Source organism: Stegodyphus dumicola, chromosome 4 (genome assembly GCF_044657685.1).
Source record: "Stegodyphus dumicola isolate Sdum_Otavi_A_Nest chromosome 4, ASM4465768v1".
Taxonomy (NCBI): Eukaryota; Metazoa; Arthropoda; class Arachnida; order Araneae; family Eresidae; genus Stegodyphus; species Stegodyphus dumicola.
The window spans coordinates 8614966-8634030 of NC_140771.1; the positions used below are offsets into that span (position 1 = coordinate 8614966).

The 19065-nt window shown below is 28.8% G+C and overlaps 1 protein-coding gene across 2 annotated transcripts in view; it reads right to left on the reverse strand.

Annotated features, from left to right (window-relative positions):
* The window catches only part of LOC118203946 (uncharacterized), a 120213-nt gene that overhangs the window by 49685 nt on the left and 51463 nt on the right, over nt 1-19065 (reverse strand). For both annotated transcript variants that reach the window (XM_085814521.1, XM_085814520.1), the window contains 3 exons: nt 16479-16610; nt 9690-9758; nt 3770-3835 (listed from right to left, as the gene is read on the reverse strand). In XM_085814521.1, the coding sequence (XP_085670647.1) occupies nt 3770-3835; nt 9690-9758; nt 16479-16610 (267 nt within the window). The remainder of the gene's footprint in view (nt 1-3769; nt 3836-9689; nt 9759-16478; nt 16611-19065) is intronic.

Genomic DNA, 19065 nt, shown 5'->3' on the forward strand with positions numbered 1-19065 from the left:
GGAGCTCCATTTCGAATGGCTGCCAAGCCAAGACTGAGCATCCTAGTGAAGCGCCTGCGTGCTTATGTGGTAGCAGAGAAGGCACCACTCACAACAGTGTTGCCAATAACCGTATTAAAACTTTCTCTACGTCCCCAAAAAATAGGAGACCTTTATTTTGGGATTGCCATCGTATTTTAAATAATGATTTGCTTTATCAATATTTTCATTACTTTAAAACATTATTTGCTTTATTGTTCATAATACTGTAACACAACCAACACATCTTCCGTTTTTGAAAAATGTTTAGATTGTATTTTCATTTGATACGAAATTAGAATAACAGAAATGAATAACATCTACTATTACAATTTTGCAATATTGCAAAACTAGCCAACAGATTCCCTATACTTCTACTTTTTTTTATTAAATCTATGTATTAGCTACGATTTATAATTAAATAAGGAACATTTTAATTTTTTGTTATAGTTTAGCACAATACATGTTACTACGTCAGATACTTGATGCTAAATTTTACTGCTGCAATATGTATTATTCACTGATAATAGCAATATTCCAATTATGTAGATTATTTTCGATTTTTTTTTCATTATTTTGTTACATTATTTCATTATTTTGTTACATTATTAAGCAAGTTGTTTCTTAGATAAAATGATACTGTTATTAATAAGATTACAAATGAGGCTCTACTGCAAACTTATACAAAAGATACTTCATTAAAAGTTTCATTATTTCAACTATAAAGACAAAACTTTAATTCTGTATGCTTAATATATTTAATCCTTAGATAAAAGAGGCATGGAAGGCGAGAAAAAGTATTAAATAAATAAATAAAAAAAAAAAAAAAAAAAAAAAAAACATACTCAGACATTTGATTCCAATGGATAACCAAAATCCACACTGGATTACTGGTTGGTTTAGTTAATCGATTAGAAGAAAATAAAAGTAACTATCTGCCTAAAGGAAATTAATGTCTCTGTGGATGATTTTTTCTATAGGAAACTGGTCCATATTCACATTACACAAGGGAAAAATCTGAAAATTCCAATCAAACAATTCATTTTGGACTTAAACCTTGGTCAAACTACCAGTGTTCAGCTACTTTATCCATATGGCACTCATAATGGGCAATAAGTTGATATTTTCAAGATCTCATAAGGTGATTAAAAACAAATTAATTTAAATCCCCAATAAGTTGTCTCAATGTTTATGATTCAAATTAAGTTCAAACATACTTACTCTCAAAGAATATATTTATTTAAAAAAAAATACTAGCCAAAATGAAAATTAATGCTGCTGATATTCCAATTACTTAGTTTACACTTTTTTTTTTATTTGTTTTTTCTGAAAATAAATTTTTAAAAAATATTCAGAATGTTGGGCTTTGCATGTAAATCAAAAATTTGATAAATCACAAATTAAAAACGGTAAGGAAAGCTTTTTTTTTTTTTTAATTTTGAAATCCTACCTGCTAAAGCTCTTAAATAATGACTGGTGCCAGTGACTACAGCATGGTTAGTATTAATACATGCTCCACAAAAATAGTAATCATGAAACAAAAGGACAAATAAAAAATACAAATTATGATGAAATTTAATGACAAAATGAATACTACATATTCAGTTTTAGGACTGTATAAAAATATTTAATTAGGAATTCTTTTTTAATTAGCACATATAGAATGTGATTCAAATGGGTGTTCCAAAAACACTCCAACTAACTGCTTTGCAGTAATTTTTACAGCCCACATCCAAAAATAGTGTTAATTGCTTAAAATTCATATTACATTAAGTTTGAAAAAAATTACCAAAATATTTTTTAACATTTTAAAACATTAAACCCTTTGCAGCATTCAGATGAAATTACCTTTATAGCTGATATTTTGCTTTAAAATATGTCTGCAGACAGAGCACAATATAATATTAGCAAGCTAAATTTAAACCAGAAATGTCAAATAACACATGCCACTTTAAAAACCTAGCTAGACGGAAAGAAAGGGAAAAAAAAAAAAAAAAAAAGAAGAAGAAGAAGAAGAAGAAGCAACGTTATGAAGAATCAGAGTATTATAAAATTGCAAAGCATATTTAAACAACCAGAATTATCCCATTTATTGCAATTTTAAATCAATCATAACAGTGGTATACGGTGAAAGAAATTCAGTACTTTCTTGTGGATTGTGGCTGCAAAAATAATACCCTTGTATTTGTTTTCGTACCTAAATACAATTTAAGAGATTTGGAAGAGGAGACTTTTGACACATAAGACAAGCATCTTCAAATCAAATAATGCATTTCCTAGCATTTTCAGTACAAGTCTATGTACAGCTAAAAGGGCCAAAATATTAGGCATTAGAGAAATGCATACTTATGGAAAACAAAAGCTAGCAGAAAAAATTTAATTTATCAGAGCTGAGACATACACATAACATCATAATATTTTGACTGCCATGAATCATATCATACAACAGCTACACAAACATCCAACCGAGTATGCAGGGAGATTTTTTCTTTCATTACTCATAGAGTGGCAGAGGTAGATTTCAGTTCCATTATCCACTGAAGACTATTTTGACCTGATCCATCGCTGTGAAAATCTGCAGCGGTGCAATATTAGAAGCTGCCTAACTTGATGACTGAAACAATATCATGTTCAGTAATAAGGTTATCTTTTATATAAGCCAATAATTACAGATTAAGAGTCTAATATGATACAGCCATCAGGTTGATTCTCCTCCCTATTTCTTCTTACTCCACCGAATTGAATGTAGGCATAGTAATATGAGTATCAATAGCTGATAACTTGCATTAAGAATTTTGGATATAATGATGAGAAATCGATACAGTGATAATATACCTCATAATGTATCTCCAGAGTATCCAAATATATTTTTCAGCTTAATAATGAATCATATCATATAACAGCTACACAAACATCCAACCGAGTATGCAGGGAGATTTTTCTTTCATTACTCACAGAGTGGCAGAGCTGTATTAAAGAATATCAGCAGATAACCTTTTTAGGATTGTGAGGTAATTTTTTGTCAAATGTAATACCTAAATCTCTTTTCATAAAGAATACCAGCACAGCTGTATTAAAGAATATTAGCAGATAACCTTTTTAGGATTGTGAGGTAATTTTTTGTCAAATGTAATACCTAAATCTCTTTTCATAAAGAATATGTGTGTCGTTTGCAGTGTTGAGAGATTCCCTACGCCAAATACTATAGAAATGAAGATAAATCATGGATTCTAGTGAATATCACACAATCTATAATTTGTCAGGGCATAATCTGAAGACATGTAAACTTAACAGAGTATGTCTGAATTCATGAACACATATAGAGGTAATGTGATTTTCTGAATCAAGTTAAATATTGTATCCAACCATTACATTCACATGATCTTTAAAATCACACAACCTACTAATCGATATATGAGCAAATCTTCATCTCATTTTGAAGATTTCCTTAAGGTGTGGATTTTCCTCTCAAAATTAAATGTATATTTTCATCAAAATAAACAGACTGGAATAATAGATTGGGAGGAGCTAAACTATTTTTCCCTTTTACATGAAGATAAAATAATTTGTAAGTAAATATAAATTGATAAAAAATAAAAATTAAAAAACTATGTACAGAATTTAATGTATATTTCTGCTAAAAATCTACAATAAATTGTGATTACAATAAACTGCAACCATTAGAAATTATAAAAATTAATTCAACTTAATATGCATTAGTTTTGAATGCAGAGAAAAAGACACAACTTACACTTATAGAATCTACAGGAATTCCAAGCTTTAACCTTGAAAATATTCTTAGCAGATGGGATTTTGCCTAAAAAGTCCAAAAAAGGCTATATAATAATGCAACTATTAACATAAGCAAAGAGAACAATATTAAATATTCTTCATACAAATTTTTCTAAAAAATTACAAAAGACATGACACAGGAAAAACAAATGGTGCAATATTAAACTACCAGTATTTCTTAGATTAAAACATACTAATGCTTTACGAGTACAAAGAAGGAGAAGGAGGAAGTGTATTACATTTTAGAACAAATGTTTCTGTGAAAACTTAATTCCTATACATCCACTAAAATGTCACCTTACCAACTGTTTAAACAGCATTTTAGGAGGAAAATGTCTAAATCAATCATCAAAAGGAAGGATAAAAATTAAAAGCTTGCAAAAAGACATTGAAATTAAATTTTCTTAAACAGTTCAATAAAAAGTTTCCAGTGATTAAGTAATAGCTAATTTTTAACATCTTCAGTCATTAGATAGTTAAGATTGGCATGAAAAATTAAAGGAACGCTTATAAAATGCGCTGAAAGTTAATTCTATAATATGAAATCTGATGAAAGATTATTGGTTGGTAGCTCAAGGTTAACATTATCTTGGAGTCAAATAGAATTAACTTTGCAAAATAGAAATATGGAAATTTTTTCATCTACTCTACCAGTACATATTGAAAGAAGTGCAAGGTGGTGTTTTAAGTTCTAATTCCAAGGACTGTATGAGAAACTGGATAAAGTATTTGAATGTCCAAAGTGGTACATATTGCTCAGAAAGCATCTGACATATTATGAGAAATAACATGCAATAAAGGATAGCAGGACAGACATTACCATAAGCCTATAAAAACCTAGAATAAAGCAGAAAGCATCAAGCCAAGAATATGGAAACAGTTCAAAGATACTGGTGATATATGGTAGGCAACCAGGTTAAGGTTGAAAACAGGCAACAAGACTCTTTAGATTGTTGTTTGGCAACAGTTGCCAAAATAAATAGATAACCTTACATCAACCTAGATTGCAAAAGAGTCCACAGCAATTACAGGAATTTTACTGTCAAGGTATATCATGAAAATGTGAGACCATATGTGTTACAATCTGGAGGCAGCAAAACATATGCAATAAGCCTGGTAACATATGTGAAAGGCGGACTGACCTACTTATTTTTTAACAGTGCAACTATGAATGCTGAAATATATAGAGATGAGGTTCTTGATCATTATGTTCAAGTTGTTTAGAGATGAAACTGGTAATGATAACTTCCTTTATCCTAGTGGACGATAACTGTCCCCATCACTAATTATCTCGAGAAAGAAATCTAATCTAATCCCGCACATTCTTCAGATTTAAATCCAATAGAACAAGTGTGAAACACACTTGAATGACAACTAGCATCACTACAGCACCATTCATAATGCCTTTCAATAGCTCATAGACACTATTCATAATGGTCACTTTGTTCCTGCAGGAATAACTGGACAATCTATTGCACAGCATAGGGAATTTCTGAAACGCTTGCTTTAAATACACCTTGATTATATTAATTTCTCCAAAGTATCACTAAATATCCATGGCACTCACTTTACCTTACTTCACTTTAAATCAGATTCCTATATTCTTATTTAATTTTTCCAGAATTCGGCAACTCTTCACTTTGAAGCTATGTCATCAAGTAGCACAAGACATAGTAAAGATGTCAGAAAATGATCCGATTGATTGCAAAGAAGTTGTGATAACTTTTGCTTCCACTTTCTTCTTTACTGCATAGCAAAGATAAAAAAGCTTTACTGCTGCATTATGGTTATTTTTCGACATCAATAAAACATGATATAAACACTTGGAAATGTCACCATTCTAGTTTTCCTCATAGTTCATCAGTGCTAAATTTTAAATGAGAAGGTTTGTAATTTTGTCCTTTCAAGAACATGAACTCCCCACAAGATTAAGTCATGATTTTTCATTAATTTATTTCATCTAAATGCATTAATATAAAGTAAATGTATCTAGAATAAGAATGTAAATATAATATAAATAATTTTAAGCATCAAATTAATGTTTAAATACATGCACAAAACCATTACTTAAAATTTTTTAAAAATTAATTAATATTTTAAGTTTGAATAAAATATGAAATTTAATTCTCAGTAAATCCAAATTAATTTTGTTAATAATATAAATTCACACAAAATGTACAAAATTCAATAACATATGTAAATTTAATGTTCAGCTGATTAGAAGGCAGCTAAAGAATACTTTGAAGAACTATACAAAATAACTGAAAAAGGTTCTTATATCCCAGATCAAATGTTTAAAGTAGACAAGACAGGCCTGTTCTGGAAAAAAAGAAAATGCCTCACAAGTCATTTAGTTCAGCCGTGTAAAATACAATCTTGACTGGCATTCTGAGAAGGCATGTTAATTACGTGCAGGAGGGTGAGAAGGTCACATGAGAGATTGCTCTTCTCCAGAAAGACAGAATTTACTAACAAAGGAGGGAAAGTCCGAATGTCGTGAGTTGTCTTTTTATGCCTTTATTTCATATTCACAGAAATAGGTGTGAAAATTACATTGACGTGCAATGCTGGAAAGGAAAATGTTGACATATTTTTTCCTAACCTATGAATTTTACATGAATAGTGCAGATTTCATTGCTTATTTTTAAAAATAAGATCTCTAAAAATAATGAAACTATATTTTTTAGTTGAAATATTCTTTTTGCAGTTAAAAACAAAAGAGAAAACAGGTATGTACCTTGTTTGAGTAGGGTCTTCCCTTACAGAGGATGATTTAACATATTTGCCAATATTTGATCTTTTATGTAAGAATTATTTTCATTACTTTTTCCTAAAATAACTTTGCTTTCCCCTCTACTTCAACTATTTATAATAATGATGCATATGGATTTTACACCGAAATCAAAAAGAAATATAATAATTATTTGTTATAATATAATTATAATTAATTAAATAACTATAATAATCCTTTATTATTACATAATTATTGTAACTAATTATTAAGAAAGTTCTTCTTTTTTAATACAATAATAATTAATGTAAATATATTCTAATTCAAAGATTAAAAAGATATGAAATAATTATTATATTAGAATACATTGTAATAAAAATTATACAATAAATTGTAATTATTAAATAATTATAATAAAAATTACACTGTAAACTATAACATTTAAATAATTACAATACTATCCATTTATTACACTCTATCATAAAATTACATATATAAAGCAAAATTAAACTTTGAAGACACTTCTGTTTTTACCAATACATAAATAAATATTTGTATCAAATTAAACACAATGTAATCAAACTGTTCATTACAAATGATGATCAGCATGTTATCTTAGACTACTAGAAGTAATTTTCTGTCTCCTTAAATTTGTGCAGTTTGAATGCAGTGTAAATACACATGGAAAAAATATGATAAATAATTCATGTTCCATCCAACCTGTTTTATCAATAAAATGGTCTGCATTGTGCATGTGCGTTTGTGCTCATGGTCACAGCTGGCCGGTTAAACTATAATTACTGTCAAATAAACAGTCAACTATTTTAATTTCAAAAAAGGAATTATTTTATGTATTTTAATATAAACCACGTCCACAAAAATCATTATCTGTCTTTTATTTTGTAACTACTAGTCGTAGATGTATACTTCCCTTTACAAATATGTGTTAAATGATGCAAGTATTTATGCTTCAGCATTTTAAAATTTAAAAAAATCAAATTTGTAATTTTTCAAAATCTAACTTTTTATATCTACTTAGCCCCTATTTTGGTATTTAGAAAATGTCATACGATTACAAAAAATAAAAAGTTTAGCTCTGGCACTTTAAAAATTGATCAAGACATTTGATTTTAAAGTTTGCAATTTTTAAGGATTTTGCAGAGCTAGAAAATTGAATTTAATGTCCTCATTCAGGGATCAGTTAAAAATAGATTAGGATAAATTGAGGTTGTTTTTATTTTCTTTGATGGTCATTCAAAGACATTCCTTTGTAATTTATTAATGTGTAATATTATTTCACTTTATTGTTTATAATTAATAACTGTTCACTTTATTGTTTATAATTAATAACTGTTCAAAATACTGATTTGGTCATTCATTTTTATGGCACTTTGACTGGCAGGAAGTACTCATTAATTAAATGTATACAGGGTTGGATTTAGACTTGAATTTTAGGTCATACGCTATTTGAGATATGGGGCCTTTTATAAGTACATATATTATATGTCAGTGCCAAATATGATTTTCAGATACCTAGAAGGTTAAACTGAAATATAATTAAGAAGTATATAGAGAGTGAAATAATAAATCTTTCACTTAAAATCATTTTTAAAGGTCAGAAATATTTATCGAACATTATATGCAAACCTTAGGCACAATAGTGTTTTGTTCTTTGAAATGATAGGCTAAAAAAAATTGGTGAAGAGTATGGGACATTCCGAATTTGTGGCACTGGGACAAATAATGCTGCAGTATATTTAAGTATATAATGACAATTGCTTACCTGGACAATTCCCTCCCCCAAGCTACAGATTGTGTAGCTTATACGTAAATCCCGCAATGAGTGTGTATGTGCAATACGTTATAATGGGAGAGCTGAAGAATAATTAATTTTATGAACACATTTATGTGTAGAAGCACAGGGCAGACATTTTGAGCAAATACCAGACTAAAATCATTCAATTAGTGGAACTTGCATTTTGCCTTCAGCTTCATCCGGTCATGAGATTTTTTGTCACTTGATACGTATTAGCTTATAACTTAAAATATTTTGCTTTCTTACTTTCTTTAATAATGTAAATGTAATCTTAATGAATGCAGCTTTATGAAAATAGAGGCTAAAATAAGTAATTATATAAATTTAGCTAATAAATGCTGCATAAATACAGGTCTTCATGACAAATTCAAAACCTGTGCCACTCAGAGGATTTATAATCTTAACATAAATTGTCTTTTTCATTTTCATGAAATATTTGTTTGTCTTTTGTTTTTGTTATTATGTACTACCAAACATCAGGTTCTGTAAAACATTTTTTTATTGCTGATGTTTTAACATTACAGTACCTAAGAATTTCTTTTTCCATCAGTTTATGAAATACAGTACACAGTATTTTTATTATTGATTATTAAAAAAATACCCTTTTACTACTTTTTTCTTGCTATTCAAATGAATATGCAGATAGATTCTTTCATTTAGAGAATAATTTTGGGGACTCTTACCATCTGCATTCTGTGCTTGAAACTAAGATCTCTCTAAAAACCTTTATATTGATCGAAACTCTTCATGACCATCTGTATGTCCCATAATTCTCCATAATTTTATTTACCATCTACCAATGCTCATGATTTAATCCATTAACATCAGAGACTTTTTCCTAAGATAATATTTTATTTTTAATTACACATGAATTTTAATATTGCTCTCTAAAATCTGAATAAAATCTGTAAGTTTTCAAGAAAAGCTATCTGAAATTTTCAAATTAAACATCTCGACTGATTTTGCATCATGGATCAAATTAAACATCTCGACTGATTTTGCATGGGATCACATTTTTTTGTATTTTATTTTTTTATCATGAGTAATAACATTTTCCTAAATGGAAGTATAGGAATTAAGGAAATGTATAAAAAGTTACATTTTTTTAATTTTTAAAATGTCACAATCTGAAAATATGCATTATTTAAAACATTTCTTTTATTGTATGTGAAAAGTGTATGTTTGCAACTAATGGTTGTGAAAACAAATGCTGGGTAAGGGTTTCTGCAGACATGATGTAAACAAATGAAATGTAATTAAATGAAAGATACATCTAAGTATAAAATACCACTAAAACTGTCTTAAAAATACATCAAGTCTGTTTTTACTTACAGGAGTGTCATTTTTCTTAATAGAATTTTCACAAAACTTAAGAAAAGAACAGAATTCCTCTTTTTCTACCTACAATAGAATAAAAACAAATATTAATATCATAATTTTGAACAATCCAATCTAAAACACAAGATAATGATGCAAGATACTTTTTACATAAAAAAATAATTAAAAAAATTAAAGAAGAAATAAGAAGCTTCACTAATTTCACACAGAACATAATTAGCAGCTTATCTAAAATCAAAATTAGTAACAGTTATTAAAGTACAGAATGTTAAGCACACAGGGAATTGTGCTACACACAGAATTTCGCTTTCGGGGGTAAACAGGTACAGGTTCCTCTTCATCAGGAGCAAAACCATCTGCAATTAATGGAAAGCTACGGTCATCTTTATACCCTACACAAGTAAAGTGAATGAGAAGGTAGTGCCATCTGTTGGCAGAAATAGCAATGCAAATTGAAAAATTAAGCGAAAAGAACTTTAAAACTGTTAGAAAGTGTTGGGTTAGACTTGAAGTCATTAGCTAAACAAGATAAATCTTTGTAAATCTAAAAAAGATTCAAGACAGTCCAATCACATAGGCCACAAATATTTTTAAAGAAAAATTCCCATGAGGATTCCTATGAGGACACAGAGTTTATCAACAATTGTTCAAGGACAATAATATTCATCGGTTTACTACAGAAAATGTAGAAATCAAATGTGCCATAGTTGAAAAATTAGTAAGACTTTGAATAAAAAGATAAGGAAATATTTGGACGCAAAAGAGAACAACTGGCCTGACCTCTGGTAACTAGCTGTATATGGCATATCTGACATTTTCCTGCAGTATCCAAAATATTGATTACTACTGTACAAAGTAACACCTCTTTACTTACAGTTGACATCATCTGGAAATCTGTGTTTCTTAACTGATTCATCCTAATGTAAGCATGTGCAACTGCAACAGAATTTGAAGAATTAACGAATGCTCTTGGAATAGATGGGCTTGATTGAGCTGAAAGAGTGCTTCACTTTCTGGTGTCTTGATCAACTGTTTGTGCTTGATTGTTTTTGATCTTTCCATATTCAAAAGACTGTTGTGTGGCTTTTGATATTATTTAAACTTATGAATGCCACCCAACCGGTTTAGTGGTTAGCGTCGCTGACTACCTGACCTGGGTTCGAATCCCGGAGAAGACATGGATGTTTGGAAATGTATAGTGTCAGTGCAGCATGGTGGCACTTTAAATATGCAATGAGCCAAAAGTCCTCTAGTATAGTTTGGTGGAAAGGGAGAGGTGTGGGAGACCCTTGGACCTGTGCCCCCAAGATGCTCTCCATCAAAATTGTGAGCAGAACTGAGCTAAATCAAACTGTCACATATAAGGTGCTCAAGGCTGTTGCCAACAACAGCTCCTTGCTGTGAGGAATTTCGCAGGCTTGGGTTGATGTTACTGTCAGTACTCTTACATGATTTTACCTGGTAGTTTGCAGATAAACAATTAAAACAAGCATTATTACACTTTACAAAACTGATCCTTTTTTGCACCGACATAGTGTATGAGTATTTCATCCATACCTTTACACAATAAACATTTATGATTTGTTTGTCCCTTAATATTCTTAGATCAGAATACTTTTTAAATTTTTTAACTTTACAAGTACATGCTTGAGTTTGTATGAATGACAACAATGATGGTTTGAAACAGTTCATCTCCTTTCAATTCGCTTTCCTATCAACTTCCAGTAACGAAGTCCAATTTTCCGACAAGAATAAGCACAAACATGGCTTCACTTAAAGCTTTAATTTTATAAGCTAACAATCATGCAAATTCATTTGCTACATCTACTAAACTTAAGAATCTCTGCAAAGATTCATTTATAGTTGGCTGTTTTAATAGTTTCCTAATAAATACATTCATTAATTTTCCTTTTCTGGAATACCTGTCTTCAAGTAACTGCCAAGCAAATTCATAATTTGCATCAGAAATAGTTACTGAATATAAAATTTTTAATGCATCATTTTCGCAACTAGCCTTTAAATATAGCAAATTCAGAGCAGAGCATTAGAAATAGTTTTATTCTCATGCATACCTCACATAAATACGTCTTTAAATGTTAACCATTCTTCCACATTTCCTAAGAACGTTGCCAGGGAAAGCAGGAGAAATCTTATCTCTGCAGTATTAGAATTTAATTGTTCACCTTTTTTCGTTAGTTTTGAAATGTACAATTTAATTTTAAGGAAATTTCATCAATAGTATCTTCAATAATTTCAATATCAGCTATAAATTCAATTAATTCATCTTACAGCTCACAAAAATCAAATTAAAAATTGCTTTTAATTCCTTAAATAACTGATTACTTTTATTCTTAAAAATATCTAGCTCTTCTTGCTCAGTGGCTTCATTATTCATTACTTTTTGTGTCGTTCTAAGGCTCCTTTAGCTACACATTTATGTACACCAATTGCTCCATAATAACGTACAGTAAATAAATGGAACAACAGACTTACCAATTAGAGACTTCATACTCCTGCTAGCAGTTTCACTGATGCATTATTTAAAGCACAGAATATCCAAGAGAATTATTTAGCTTTATAACACCACTGAGTCTTTGGCTCTACCAGACTAAAATTATGTTAAGGAAAAATCACACAAGGTATCCAAAGGTCGCTGGATAATTAATATTCTAAATTGAATATCGTTACTCTAATTTAAGGCTACTGTCTTCACAGTGATAAGCGATGATATCAATGTTTAACTACTCTCCCCAGTTAAGGACACTCGGAATGTCTTGAATAATGTTTTCCCTGGATGTAAAGATGTAGCATGCTGATTCAGTAACAAATAACCTAAAAAGAATTAAGTTCACCTCAAGGGAAACCAGTTAATATTAAATTTTCTTTTGATAATTTTTAAAGTACTGGTAATTTGTATAAATAAAAAAAATGTGAAAGCTTTCAGATTTTATATTACACCCAAAGGGACTTTTTTTAACATTTTGTGTGTTATCTTCATCTATTAAATATCGTGTTCTTCCCACTTAAACCATAAAATTCAATTCACTGTTCAATAGCAATATCACAAAATATTTAAAAGAGCATATCTTTAGAATTTCTGATACACAGTTTTGCAAGCTTCAGATAAAAATCACCCCCCACCCCCGTAATGTTGCCATAGCTCGCTTTGAAATTGTTGATTTTCTTAATCCAAAAACTCATAAATGCTTTACAAAATATGAAATAGATAATAAAACAAATTCAAAATTAGGGCTTCCAGATGCCCATATTCAGGTGGAGACATACATTATTTAAAATTTGATGGCTCTAGTAACCATTGTTTTATCACAGTGCAAGAAACATATGTACATTTAGGCAGAATCTTTATTATTTAATTTCTTTAAATATAAAACAGGGCTCTAATATTTGGTCGCAACAATTTAAAAAGTGATTTATCATTTATAGTGAATCAACACAAAGTGCTAAAACGAAATTAACAACCCTTCTAGGCAAAATTGCCCCTTTGGGTGAAAAATAAATAAAAAATCTAATGTGTACACCACATGACTTCCTTGCACGGAATATTAAATTAAACGCATTTTTTCTTGCATTTCATTTAAACTTATTGGATTGAATTAAATCTACTTCGCCGACACCCCATAAACCACAATAGAATAAATACATTCTTTAAAATTCACTCTAGTATGTGTTTACCATAGCGACACTCTAGCGCTAGATTCACTTAACAGTATTACATTTCGTTCATATTATAACTCATAATGCACAAAATTTATATCATTTAAAGAATAGAATTATCTAATCGTTGCCACATGTTCTATTCAAATACTATAATAAAGCTAGAACGATGTATAAAAGAAATTAAGCAAACAACACAAAAAAGAAACAGTTTTTCACAGACGATTGAGTATTTCTCATTCAATTAATTCAGTTCTCACTTTGCGAGAAGGCAGAAATACATAAAATTTCAAAATATCTATATTAAAAATTACGAAGTAAATCTTGAACACTTATTTCCTCGAAAAAATTCCAGAAAGGATTAAGCATCATTTAATTGGCAATAATAAATGAAGGCATTATCTTTGTTGTTGCGAAGCTAAGTTTTTCTAGATTGGCAACAAATTCACTAGTCTGCTGTTTCAAATGTAAACAATCAATGGCCGCCATCATAAAAAAGGCTTAGCGACACTTAAACAACTTTAAAATTGTTGATAATTCTAAAAATATTGCATACAGATTTACTAAAGGCATAAAAACCTTAACCAGAAGATAAAAACAACATAATTCAATCACTTTTAAAGCAAAAAATGAACAATTTACAAACATATACGAGTAAAGAAACTGAGATCACTTAGCCGGGTAACAGAGTGGATATACATATATAAATATATTTATATACATTTGTTGCGGCCGATTGCAACCAAAATATGAGGTGCACATCTACATGTTATAGCAGTCCTATATACAAAATTTCAATGTTCTGAGGCTACTCCTTTTTGAGTTATGCAAGATACGTACGTACGCACGTACGTACATACGTTCGTACAGACGCCACGAAAAATTCTCTTCAGAATTAATTTTGAAGCAGTTTTATAATTTTTTTGGAGGAAACGAGTCTTTTATTCTGTTCTTACGTACAGATATTGTTAAATACATTGAACATTGTTAAATTGCATTCGATAGCAGTCAAAATGGATATTTTCGTTGAAATATGCTGCCTGAAACGTTTTGCGATTACAATATTTCCTTTTTACTTCGTACAAGGAAGTAAAAAGGCAAAGGATGGAAAAATAAGAAAACATATATCTGAAGGAGCACCCGGGTTTGAACTGGGGATTTCACAATCTGCAGTTGAATGCTCTAACACTGAGCTACAAAAACTTCAGGGGAAACTTTGTGTCTAACTTATAAGGCAAAAATTTAACTGAATTCTATAAAACTTTAAATACAAAAATGAAATTAAGAAAGTTTTTTTTTTTTTTTCCCCTCCAAAAGAATAGGTGAAATATAAACAAGCAAGAACATAAAACAAGAAGAAATTTTAAAAATTAAAAAATAATAAAATGAAACAGAGTCTTTGTTAAATGTTTAGGCTATCAGAAAGTTTTAATTGCTGGACTGATTGGGAAAGCCTTTTAAAGTCCTCTTCAAAGTTCTGAAGTTTGTTAAAAATAAGTTTTATAAATATAAATTTATTTCTTCTTTTTAAATATTTTGCATTCTGTTAATAATGAACATAGTATATCCTTGAAAAAAAAAATGCTTGAAAAAGATTGAATGCTTGATTACTCTTGTTGCTTTTAGTTATTCATTCATCATTGAATCTGATTTGTTCATCAAAAAATCTGATTTGTTCTTGTATGATTATTTATATGCTTTAAAAGTAGTTCAAAACATCTAATTTTTATTATTTTATTGCTTGAAATAAACTTTAATATAATATGCTCTCCTCATTTTTTATTAAAAAATAAATACTTCATTTTTTTAGAATACTTCATTTTTTTAGAAAAATTTGAATCTCTCTCAAAGCTCCAGTTTAAAAGTTACAGGTTGTAAATAATGGGAGATTCCGAATATTATCTAAATTTTTAATTTAGATACATCTTATTTTTTATATGCTTTCTTATTAGACATATATTTATTACATTTTCCTCCAAGAATGGTTTTTAGTGCATCAAACATGCATTGCTACTGTTATACTGTACAAAATATTTCTTGAATCAATTCCTCCACCATCTGTGCTGTTTTGTCTCAATCTGAACTGGACACCCACTTCAATTTTCATTTTAAGCTTTGGAATAAATTTCTTGATCCACTTGTGCCCGGCTTTATTCAAGAAACACTTCTTTGTATAAAAAGGAAGCATTCTTTTGTGAACATCTTTCACACAAAGTTCTTTTGCCCTCCCAAAAGATAGCAGCATACTGATCATCTCTTGTACAGTCAATCAAGTTCCAATTTTCAAACTGAACTACATGTGCAACTGGTACTTCGTAACTAATGCAATTAATATCATGAACTAGGATGATTCAGCCATCTATCAACAAACACGGAAAGTATTCATTGCTATTTTCAAATATATAATGCAAATTTGTGATTCACTTAATGATTTTCCCTCTAATGAATTAGAATGGAGGGTTGTGATTAAACAATTTAACTGTATTTTAGAATTAACATTTAAAAACTACTATAGAAAATACAGCTGTCAATTTTTATCACCAACAGTGCATTTTGCAGTTTTACAGCCCTCATCTACTGTTCTTAAAGCTATATGAGGTATTTTCATCTTTACAAGAGGGATTATACATATCATTCAGATTATGTGACAGAAATAAAAGCCAACTTTGTATTTAAGTCATCGTAAATGCCTTTTTCATTTTTATAGGTTGTATCCTTAATTTTTCATCTTATTTTTAAGGGGGAAAATGCTTACTTATACATGCAAGGACATAATATGTAGTCTGCCCCCACTTCTCTTGTAAATGAAGAATACATTAGAACAAATTAAAACAAGACTATATTTCACAGAGAATGACTAATTAATTAATTATTAAACTAATTAATTGGAACTCTATCTCTAGAAAAGTAATATTTTATAGCCAAATAATCAGAATAAAAAATATATGTACTGAAATAGAAGATTTAAAGGAAGAAATAATAAAGCTAATTAATGTTCAAGTTAATAACCAAGTCGCAGCACAAATTATTAACTTGTATATTAAAAAAGTAGGCATTAACTTTTCTTTATAATTTTTTGACTCTTTATGGTATGATAACATTACATACCTTTGATTTGAACTCCATATGGTTAACACAAATGTCAAAGAAATTAATGAATAGACATAATTGATCACAAGATGAGAATTTTGGCAAAACACAGAAAATAGCAGTTTCAAGCAACAATTTCAAACTTGAAATCTGGAGGGAAAAAGAAAGAAATGATATCACAGTTTACCGAGTTCATAACACACAATGGAACAATTTTGAACACAATTAAATATAAGTACATAATAAAATAAGAATGTCATTATAAATACAAAAATAAAAATGATAATAAAAAAACATTAATAAAAATACATACTACACATGATCATTTTTTTGCAGTATCAAGACATAAATAAAACATACACACAAGCAGATAAATTTAGAATACAAAATTTTAAGCAGGAAAATTAACTATTAAACTACAAAAAAAATTTATTATTTCTATGTTATTCTTTACAAAAATTGGCATGTGCTTGTCATGAAGTTTCAAAACTATGTAATGTCCGAATCATTCAGATGCACTTTGACTAAATGTGAAATTATATACAAAACCTAAAATCTAAAGAAGTCAGATCTTGAATTACAGACACACAATATAAGTGTAATTATCTTCCTTTTGGTAAATTTTTCAGTTTGGAATGCCAATTTCACATGAAAAATTTTTTGAGGATTGAATTTTTTTTTTTTTTTTTTTTTTTTTTGATGATGCAAATAATTGATTCTTCAAATCCTGTACTGTGTAATCAGTCATTTTTAGACAAATCTTGAACATTCAGTCACAGCACTTCCTCCTCGTCCTTCTGTACTTTATTTTTTTTTAAACTCATTCATGAATATATGATTTGGATTTGCACAATTTTAATATTTATCTTTGATATTGAAATGAGCCTTTTACATTCATGAACATAAATACATGCGCTTCAATTTAACATATGTTTGCGACACATGCAATCACTTTACTAATTCCAACATTTGCTGGTAGTCACCAATACAGCCAACTTTGTAGTGAAGCATGTAACGGTTAGATGTAAATGTAATTTTTGTCAATCTTAATACAGCATAACCAAACAAACAAAAAAGTGAAAGATTCAGATTTTAACAATGCACCAGAGGGTTTGTTACGTTTTTTTTTTTTTTCCATGCTGAGCTCCTATTTTACAATTTACTCTCGGATCCTTTTTAACTTTAATTATTAATCACTTTTTTTTGCATGTACACTACATAAAATTCAAAAGTAAAGACAGAAAAATTTTAAAAGCAGCGTAATTTTAGAATTCTCAATAACATGTTAAGTTTTCTCAGTTCATCATGGCAGTGTTCAGTTTTCTTAATAAGGTGACTTACACAATTTTTTTTTTTTTTTTTTTTTTTTTTTTGTCTTTTAAAGTTATTTATTAAACATCAATTTCTTTGCACTTAAGCCATATAAGATTCAATAGCAAAATTACAAACTGCGTATTTTTACAACAGCATAGCTTTAGAATTTCCAATACAGAATTAAGTGTCGCCATACATTTTAAAAATTATACCATTCCTTAAAAAATAATATATGATGATAATATTTGGTGGCAATATACTTTTATTTGAAAAGCAATATGGGCATAAAAGTGAGAATTAAGACTAACTTGTTTCAAAAGAATATTGTTAAATTAAATTTAAATAATTCTCTTGTGCCATTGCTGCAAGTAATGAAATTTGAATTTAACAAACATTTTCTATTCATAAAAAGCAAATTTAAAATTAATTAAATTTTAAATGAAATTGAATAACAAATAAATGATTAATTATTGTTGCAAACTAATCTACAGTATCAATTAAATTCTGGGAGCATATGTAAATCAAGTGCAAGTATCAAAATCTATGAATATATAATAAATGTATAATATACATTTCCAATAAATTTTTTAAATCCTAAAAATTTCCAAAAATGCATAAGTGAATATTTGTTGAGCAGGCAGGAGACAGACTTATCAGTAAGAATGAACTAAAGTTATTTGCAAACACGTTTAGATACATTGATGATATTGTAACTTTCAATAATAATTCTGCTTTTGAAGAATTTAAAATTTACCCAAATAGTTTAACACTTAATAAAACTAATACTAATCAAGATACTATTGAATGCATAGACCTACTCATAACTAAACACAGCAAAATTAAATTATATGATAAAAGGAGGAATTTCCAGTTTAATACAATTAAACTAATTAACTGGAACTCTATCTCTAGAAAAGTAATAGGTAACACATTTTATAGCCAAATAATCAGAATAAAAAATATATGTACCGAAATAGAAGATTTAAAGGAAGAAATAATAAAGCTAATTAATGTTCAAGTTAATAACCAAGTCCCAGCACAATTTATTAATTTATATATTAAAAAAAAGCAAGCATAGCTTTCTTTATAATTAATAGCTTTCTTAATATTAATATATTTCTTTATAATTATAAAGCTTTTCTTTATAATTTTTTGACTCTTTATGGTATGATAACATTACCTTAAACCTTAACTGGAGGGTAATAGGGGATATTGAAGAGTTAAGGGATTATCTTGTAAATATTTGTAAAAATGTATATAATCAATACTGGATTCTTTCCTTTTACTAATG